Source organism: Delphinapterus leucas, chromosome 9, assembly GCF_059928025.1.
Source record: "Delphinapterus leucas isolate spDelLeu-1000000601 "Yukka" chromosome 9, BTC_Dleu_Yukka2, whole genome shotgun sequence".
Taxonomy (NCBI): domain Eukaryota; kingdom Metazoa; phylum Chordata; class Mammalia; order Artiodactyla; family Monodontidae; genus Delphinapterus; species Delphinapterus leucas.
The window spans coordinates 52,558,739-52,568,542 of NC_143137.1; the positions used below are offsets into that span (position 1 = coordinate 52,558,739).

Sequence of the window (9,804 nt, forward strand, 5' to 3'; positions counted from 1 at the left end):
TAGCTTTCTAATGTCCTCAGTATTCTTGGTTATATCATCCAGAATATGTGAGCCTTGGTACTACTTTCAAATTTTAGGTTTTGTTTTCTGATTTCAGCGACCATACATAGCGAGATTACTCCCTTAGTTTGTTCTTACAGTCTTTCCTGCATATTGCGACTATAATAATGATCATATCATACATCATATCATGCATCATATTTACTTTTACACATATTTGCCTCCAAGCTTAGGCTGCAAGCAACTCAAGTATTGTATATTTCCCCCAAATTTTCTACTCTCAGAACATAATACTGCATGGTGACAGCTGCTCATTGATGGTTGAAAGAATGAATGAGGATCTGAATCAAGTGTTTATCCTTTTTCATCTCTACTTTTCATTAAAAATTAAGTCATTTCATCAAAATGATGTTAACCTTGAGAACTTATTATGACCTTATTAAACTCCTTCATTATTGAGAATAATGTGTTGATCTTAATATTAGACCAGATAAATTTTCAAGTTTAACTCAACATACTATGTAAAGATTAGTCTGTTACCTTTGTAGATTGCTGTGTTCTTTCCTTTTTTAAAGAGAAAAGTAACTTTAGAAATATTTTCCTTTTATTTAAGTAGCATACATTCCTTAAGAGATTTGACTACACTGACCACATCATCTCTCTTCATCCTAGAAGCTGGAAGGAGTGGGCCATACCACCTCAGAATCCAAGGTGACATGTATGGGTTTATTATACATGTTTATGAAAGTTTCTGGGTCCATTAATTCTGCAGAATTGCATATGTACTTTATTATTTGTTCTGAAAGGAGTAATTCAGGTGCAACTTGGTGCAAATTATCGCCTGGTCCTTTAGTGCCCACTTTCACAGTCTTAAAAAGATGGAGTGCTAGTTTATGGGTTTGGATGAGAAATTCTGTCATGACCTCTTGTAGGGACAGTGACTGTGTCACATCATCAAGATACATAACTGGTGCTTTTATTACTGAAACATGCCATTGCATAAAGAGCCTTGTTGGTATATTGTGTGATGTGACTATAATTTTCATTCCTTGGATAAAAAATTCTGTTTCATCCTTTTCATGGCTAAGATAATCCAAAAGAATTTGGTAAAGAGTACCATTGGAGGACTCCAGGATATGCACAATGGAATTAGGATATATGAGCAATAATCCTGTCACTGCTTCTCCTGGGTGATGTTTCAAAATTGACTGAAACAATTGTTCATAGTATTCAGCAATATCTTTTTTTTCTTTGTTTGCTGTTACCCTGGCCACTAGGAACATCCTATGAAGAAGGAGTTTCTTTAGTTGTAGTTTTTGCTTTTCTTCCTGAAAATGCAAGTAATTACTACGTGGAACTTGTGGCATTAGAAGACATTCCAGTGGAAAATTCTTTTTGTTGGTCTTTCGGGTATGGGCTGAGAAGGACATGATGAGTCCTATTTATTCTTCTAGATGATTCCAGTTTTTAGCTTATTACAGTATTTACATTATTAGGCTACCTCTTCAGTGATGAACTCTGTTTCTTCAGGAAAAAAAAAAGTTTACTCAGTTGATCAAATGCTTTCCAGTGTTATCAATAAACAATGTCTTTGAAATTAAAGAGAATGTTGAAACAAGAATCAAATTATAGAGTTTTGTTTTAAAGTTTACAATGAAATAACTAACACTCACATCCTAGGGAAAAAAACTCTTCAGTAAACTGGGGGGTAGGGAGAAGATAGAACTTACTCTAGAATAAGTTCGTTATGTTGTTGTTTACATTATTATTTTCTTTTTTGATTGATAGGATATTTTTTTCTCAGTGCCCATCCTTGAATCATACACCAACACACACACAAAGAGGAATGTATCTGCTGATACTCACTGACAGTAGCATTGATATTACATTAAAATGTCTTTTCATTTATGTAATGATGAATGCAGATTGTCCTTATTTGGTCAAATTTTTCTTAAAAAGGTATTTTTATGATAATTCCCCAATTTCTTTTATGAATTTAACTGGTCAATAAATTTTTTAAAAATCTGGGGATCTCTTAACTACTAATTGACTTATTTTACCTTTACTCAGTACTCTAAAAGTTAATAGTATTGCTTGGATAATTACAGTAAACTTTTGAAGTAACTAGTTTTGGTTCTTTTTTAACTCCTAACAGTAAACCTCAGAAATGGCTCTTTTTTCTTTCTTTCCTTTTTTTTTTTTTTTTTTTCGGTTGTTGCTGTAGGGGTCAGATGAAAAATTCTGTTACTTTTTTTTTCCGGTACGCGGGCCTCTCACTGTTGTGGTCTCTCCCGTTGCGGAGCAACAGGCTCCGGACGCACAGGCTCAGCGTCCATGGCTCACGGGCCTAGCCGCTCCACGGCATGTGGGATCTTCCCACATGTTAAGTTGCAGGTCAACTTAACATTTCTTTCTTTCTTCAAGTGCTTCTTCCTTTTACCTGTCCCCGAGGTCCTGCTTGTCCTCCATCATCACTCTTCCAACTGCCAGTGTCTTGGGTGCTCTCAGCTGTCCCGTATTCTATTCTGGTTTCCATAGTGCCCGGGCTTATCAGAATGTTGGTGCTGTTAAAGGGCCAGAGCGCACTGGCAACTCTGATAAATGGTGGACCTGTATATCTTCCTAGACATATTATTTTCTTTTTTCTTTTCGTCCACATATAGAAGAGGAAACCAAAGCATGGATTAGTTATGTACCTTGCACACAATTCACATGTGCTCTCAACAACCTCCCTAACTGTCTACTGAGGGTAAAGAGGTATTTATGCACTAATTAAAGACTATAAGAACACATACCAGATCCTGTGTAATGGTGACTGTTATAAGAACGTTCTTCTCTAGGGTTTGGTTTTCTTAATTTAATGTAAATTTAAGTTACTTTTTATTTTATTTTTTACTTTTAAATTAATTTTTCTTTTTGGCCGCACCACACGGAATGTGGGATCATAGTTCCCTGACCAGGATGAACCTGCACCCCTTTCGTTGGAAGCGCTAAGTATTAACCACTGGACCACCAGGGAAGTCCCTTAAGTTACTTTTTAGAATAAAAATTAACAATATATCTTAAAATTGCATTCACATGAGCTCTAAACCACAATTTTAAAACAAGGTTAGAAAACACCCTTATTCAATTAAAAAAATTAAACCTTAGAGTATGTTTCCTCCTTCCCCCAAAGGTTTGTGTTATCCAAACTAATGATCTGGTTTTAATAATATGCAGGGATAAATTGTCCCAGAAAGTGGAGGTTAAGAGGTGATTTGATATTCCTTAATTGTGTGGTACATAAAAATTGGCTATAATTCCTCACTGTGGTTCACTTCGTCACCCCCTGAAACAATACAGTCTTTCCCAGGGTGCACAGAAACTTATCATTGCCCAGGGTAGAGATCGTTCTCACCCTCATTCCTACTGCTTTGCAGAATGTAATTATGTTGACAGCCTCCTTTATAGCCATCTCCACTCCCTTGGTTTCTATGAGTCTGTACTTTTCTGAATTTCTCCCCAAATCTTGATTTGTGGTCAAGTCCAGTTCCTTCTCACACCCAACTCTGGGCAACGCTGAGGCTCTGTAATCATCACACAGCTCCTCTGAGTCACTTTATCTCCTTGACCAATTTGCTTAGCACCATCTGTGTTTCTGTTTTGTGAGGTCAGGTGGGTGGTCCTTGATACCATGCTTCTCTACAGATAGAATGATTGACATTGCTGATTGACCATGGAGTCTTTCCTGCTGAGTCCAGCTGTAGACTTCAACTTCTTCTCAATCTAAGGCTCAAGACAGATACAACTGATTTGCTGGGGTTGACAAAAAAGAAAACAAACTGAGTTCCCATTCCAGTATTTTTTTTCTGTACAGAAGACTCCCAACTTGTAATCTTATTTACAGCTCTTCTCCTTGGATGTACCTCTACTCTTTCAAATTAAAAAATGCCAACATTGTAACTGTTGTTTTCTTTATATTTTTCTTTACAAATATCCCAATTTGTGACTCACTTCACATTTTTCTCTCATCTCCTAGGCCAACATCCTGGGTCTTGTCTTTTCATGTTTCCTAAAAGTTACCTCCCAACTTTATTCTGTTGCTAAGTCCTTTTACTCACTTTGAAATGTATCTTGATTACCACTGCCTCCTTCATAATCCTAGCTCTTTATTTAGATTATAGTAGGAGTCTTCTACCCTCAGTGTTTTCTAGTCTTTTCCACCTCACCTATTCAGCCAAGAGTATGAAACTGTAAGACCTTATGATACGTCTGCTTCATAAACTTCAGAAGATACTGATTTTACGAAGTCTTTCTTGTTTATTTCCCTTCCATAGAATTCTGGGAGAGGGAGCTTCTGCCTTTACCAGGTCCAGAGTGATTTCTGGCACTTACTGCCAATCCACAATTATGGATTATAACAGAGAAGATGGGGACATGCAACTGCAGGGTTTATTACTTAACACTGGCATTGATCAATGTCAGTGGGAGAATTTATAGGGCAATGCTACCCAGAAGCTCCTTTAGAACACACACACTTAAATTAACCTTTTATACATAGTTAAGATTCTTCCTCTTCATGACACCATTCTTAACTAAAGCACAACTGTTCTACTTTTTTTGCCCCTATGAAAAGGAGCTCAGTTGTGATTTTTCTCCCCATGTGTGCTTTGTGTTTTCCTTTTCTTTCATATATCTTGGTTCTTCCAATATAAACCTGATAGAAAAATGATAATCTTTCATCATTATAATTTCCCATGTAAACCACATTAAATATCACTAAACCATCCCTTCTTCAATAGAGTGATAATCTCTTTTTTGGTGTTGGCTTAAAACATATAAGAAACTGATGTTGACAATTTTGTATGGTTCGACCTAAAACATTTAGAAACAATGAATTTTACCACCATAGATAATAGTTTGGTCTACATTTTCCCAGTGTATTTTTCCATTTCTTGATGCATTTTTAATTACTGGGGGGCTTCTTCCAAATTTTAGTTTCACTATCACATGGCGATCTGAAACATTTAAAGGCAACTAACCTTGTTTCCTTGCCTTTCATCAGTCGTATTTTTAAGTGTCAAGAGAAAAGTTTTGAGGAGATAGGAATAGAAAAAACACAGTCTGGTCTGTTTTTGATTGATTGGTATATGTAATTATAATCGTAGACTCTACTTTTAATGGACACTTAGCATTTGAGTTTCCAGATGCCACAGTCCTTGTGTTTCATCTATTAAGGGTCAGCTATTTGCCGTCATGTGGTGACTCAAGCGGAAGAACTCTTCTATCTATCCAATGAGATGAAAAGACTTCAGTGTTTCTCCTCCCAGAGAGATCTGTTTAGAGTAGATACCCAAGTTCAAACAACTAACAAGTGGCAGAACCTGAACTAACATTTATGATACTGAGGAGTCCTCTTCCAATTATTCTATCTATCCATCGTTGTTATCCAACTTATCTCACATAAACACACAACATATATTTGTATTTCAGTTCAAGCAGTGCACCTTAATATTCGCTATATACTTTACACTCTGGTTTTATTATCTGGAGCCAAATGTTTCTGAAAAAACAATCTCCCAGTGTCCTTTTGTCTTTGTAAGGCAGAAGGAACAGATTAAAAAGATTAAATACCATTAATTGATTATTTACCATACATTTTCTACTAGATGTTTTTACACTTGTTAATCTTTACTACAAGCCTATAAGGTAGATAGAAATTTTGCCAACAATTTATAATAGAGGAAACTAAAGTTATTGGGGTACATAGGTACCTTGCACACAATTCAAAAATGCTCTCAACAAACTCCCTGCTCTGTCTACTGAGGGTAAGGAGAAGATGAATTGTTCCCTCTGTCTATTCATGATCACAGGGTCATTCTTTGCTCCTCTATGACATGACAATTCTTCTGGAAATGGAGGATAGCATATGGTTTGGAGAAAGTAAATTGAAAGGAAAATTCCTACATTATTCCTGTGATCCAATAAAATTGATGTACTGTCTTTAACTTCCCATTCATTTCAGATTTATCTACACCTTTGATATGCCAGGTAATATCATAGGCACTGTAAGAAACACAAACATGAAAAACACCTGGTCCCTAATTTTAGGAGTTTAGAGTCCAGTAGGAGTGTGAGATGTCCATGAAAAAACAATAAATACCATGCAAATGTTGCTCAGTGCTTTAGAAACACTGAGGTAGAAAGGGTGGCTGGGATTTCTTAGAAACTTTAATGAGAGAGTTCATATTTGGGCACGGCCTTCAGGGAAACAGATTTGGGGAGTGGCTTTGTGAATGTTCCTTGAATTCATTACTTCAGAATGTCAGGATGTGCATTAACAGAACTTGATTTCTACCTGGAATATCAGATCCCACTCTAACCTTTCACTTGTCCTCGTGTACTAGAAAAACAGAAAACTCTAAATCCCGTCCGCTATCTTTCTTTGTGTTTTGACATATCTAAATAATTAGTGTAAGAGAATTAATGGTCTAAATAAATGGCTAATAACTTGGGTAGAACCTTTCACTAAGCGTATACATAAACTATTTTTTCTATTATTATTTTTTAATTGAAGTATAGTTGATTTATAATAGTTCAGTTACACATAAACTATTAAGTAGACAACATATACTTGATTTAGCAGAGCAAACCAGAGTGAGCTTCATTACCAAATCACTAGATATTTTAAGACTTATAAAAAAAGAAAACTAGATTACCTTCTCCAGCATTGCTTCTTTTTGCCAAAGCATTATGGAACAGTGTTTGGTAATTATTTATCAAGGAGAATGCAGGCTAGAAATGCTTTGTTATTTAGCATAAACATTTAACATATGTCTACTCTTTGTAGAAAAATATGCCAGACACTGTGGAGACATTCTTGTGAATCAGATATTGTATCTGCACATGAAAAATTCAGTTCTCTCAGTGGAGCTTAAAGTCTCCACAACTATGTTTAATACAGGGCTGGAGAGAAGAAATACTGTAATAAAGACATAAACAATGGACACTGAAAACATAAATGCCAGAACAATTAAATGCGGCTGGAAGAATAAGCAAAGCCGAGCATAAAAAAAGATGTGATTCGTATGTCTGAGTGGCAGTGGGGCAGAGATGGGGATCAGGGAAGGTACAAACAAACTGTAAGCTTGAAGCATAAAGGGCGAAGGACATACATTCACTTCATTAAGAAAATGACGATAGCCTGGTTTGGCTAGAGTGTAGTTCTCATACCACAGAATCTGCGGGTTTGTTAAATTGCCAATTCCTGGTCTCTAGCCCTAAAAGGTGTGAGTTAGTACGCTTAAAGTGAGGGCCAAGAATGTGCCTTTTTCACATGTTCTCCCAGTGGCTCTCTCTATTTCGCTTTAAGGCAGAATGGGCTGGCTTGTGGTAATTTAAACCTTGGCTATTAGAATCATCTGGTGGAGAACTTTTTAAAAAGTCGGCTCCTGGTTCTTATTTAATTAGTGTGGAATGGAACTCTATATATTTGCGAAAGCCTGTCCGGGTGATTTTCTATCTGGAGGAGAGCTGCTGGCTTAGGCTCGAGGGTGAGCAAAGGAGAGAAGTGGAAGAGAAGGGAAAAAAAGGAAGTTGCAGCCAGTGTTTGGAGGACCCGGACGCCATGCTCAGAGGTTTGAATTTTACTCTGTGTGTAGGAGGGAATCACGGATTTTTTGAGCACCTATAATCGTAGCTGTGTTTAGAAAGTTGCCTGTGAAGAACAGAGGAATTAGAGGTGAGGGATGCTGGGGGTAGCCAGAGCAGTTTTAAGAATTCTGTAGTTGGTGAATCAGTGCCCTTACTCTCTGCCAGTCAAAAAGTAAGTTAGTCCAACTTTTCTGGAAAGTAATTTGACGATATGGATTACAAGCTTAAAAATCTCATACTCTTTGACTAAGTAATGTGTCTTCCAGGTACATATCATAAAGAAATAAAATTATTGACAAAGATTTTAATGTAAAGATGGTTATTATAGGAATTAAAAGAGGACTTTGAAAATTTGAATAGATGTATTAATTATGTATTACTATGGTGCCTTGAAACCATTTCTGAAGAATATTTTAAATGCAGGGAAAAATGGTTATTCTCTAAAGTAAATAATATAATACACAAAATTATATGTAGCATGTGATTCTAATTTTTTTTTTAATATAGAAACCAGAGTAGAGAGAAATCTAGCCAAATGTTAAAACTGGTGGAATTTGGTGATGATATTTGTTTTGTATATTCCAAATATTCTAAGCCTGTCTTCATTATTGTTCTGTTCCAAAGAAGAAATTAACACTAAAAAAACCCAATAAGGCTGTGGTCATGGTTTGATAAAAGGTAATGCACATGTTGTTCTCTTTGTGAGTCTGGGAGAGGCTAGCTTAACAGCCTCCTGGTGGGTAGAACTTGTAAAATGGCAGATCCTGAATCAGGTTCAACAAGGGGTGTCTGGGCTTAATGACTGAGAGTCAAGATAAGAAGGCACAGAGATGAAAGATGGAGCAGTTATCAAGACAATGCAGGAGACTCAGTCCAGAAAAACCTTACACGACATGAGATCTTTATATAACTAGCCTAAGGCATACTACCGAGAGAAGGATTGGTCTTTAAAGATTTTAGCCCAGTTGGATAGTTAGAATCTGAACTAAAGCAGTTGCTGAGATTGAGGAAGATATGCAAGTCATCACCAAGCTATTCATGACTTAATCAACTGTATGTGGGAGGTGAGAGATGCAAGGATTTAAAGATGACTCTGTGGGCTTGAATGTCAGTAACTGAGAGATCTACGTTTTTGCGTTCTTTTTTTTTTTTTTAAATACAGATGGAGGATAGAGCCCAGATTTTGGAGGAAAAATAGTTTGTATGTATTATGTTGAAGTGGAGTTGCCATAGAAACATGCAGGTATAAATGCAATTAGAGTCTGGAGAACTGGAGAAGTCTGGATTATGATGCAAATTTGATAGTCATCTGCGTTGAGGGAAGAGTTGAAATCACCAATGTGATTGTAAGATATTGAAAGGAAAGGAGACAGTGGAGGTGGAGAAGAGTACCATGTAAACCTAATTTTAAGAAGTGGGCAAATGAGACCCAATGAAAGAGTGGCAAAACATCAGAGGTGGAGAACAAAGAAAACACAGAGCCTTGAAGGTCAATATTGGAGAGAGGTTTAAAAGTGGATGGTAGTGATAAAATTCTAAAGAGAGGTCAGAAAGCTTGAGGACTGAGGTGACCTTCTAATGTTGGCAATTATAAGTTTCCTGGAGGCTTAAAAAAATAGATTCAAAAAAAAAATAGATTCAGTAAAATGGCTGAGAGAAACCAGTTTGCAGTTGATCTGTGAGTCCATGTAGAATAAGTGGTCAAAGAGTAGACCACTCTTCAAAACATTTGGTGATAAAGAATGAAAGTACTTTGATAGTAAATTACAGAGGAGGAAGATTATAGGGTAATTATGCTTCAGTGATCCTAGGTTTTTCTCTGTTAAAAACTAGCATGCTGTGTTTTTCTAAATTGCTGTTGTGTCCAGCCATGAAGGTGGAGTCTAAGAATGGAATGCATTTATACACTTTGAAAATATTTTAAGATCATCACTTCTATACAGAGATGTTGGAGACTGCTAATAACACTGAACTGAGTTATGTTTACTTTTCCTCCTTTATCAGATTTATTTTCTGGTTCTTTGGCAGATGGATGGGCTCTAAAGATGTATGGCTTACTAACACACTTGTGTGTTTTATGTCATGTGACATCAACACAACAAATCTTAGTTTTCCAAAAATCTCTGAGTAATGGAGAAGTTGCTTTCTATACACAAAGATAATTATGATTGG

At 36.4% G+C, this 9,804-nt stretch overlaps 1 protein-coding gene across 1 annotated transcript; it reads right to left on the reverse strand.

Annotated features, from left to right (window-relative positions):
* Positions 1-531: 531 nt before the first annotated feature.
* On the reverse strand, positions 532-4,258 carry TEX47 (testis expressed 47). The gene has a single exon (XM_089917607.1). It carries the CDS (start codon positions 1,428-1,430, stop codon positions 669-671), a length of 762 nt encoding a protein of 253 aa, XP_089773733.1. The 5' UTR covers positions 1,431-4,258; the 3' UTR covers positions 532-668.
* Between the last annotated feature and the right edge of the window lie 5,546 nt (positions 4,259-9,804).

Bases quoted from the DNA above. Each gene is read 5' to 3' on its own strand.
- TEX47 (XM_089917607.1), bottom strand. From the start codon at position 1,430: ATGTCCTTCTCAGCCCATACCCGAAAGACCAACAAAAAGAATTTTCCA.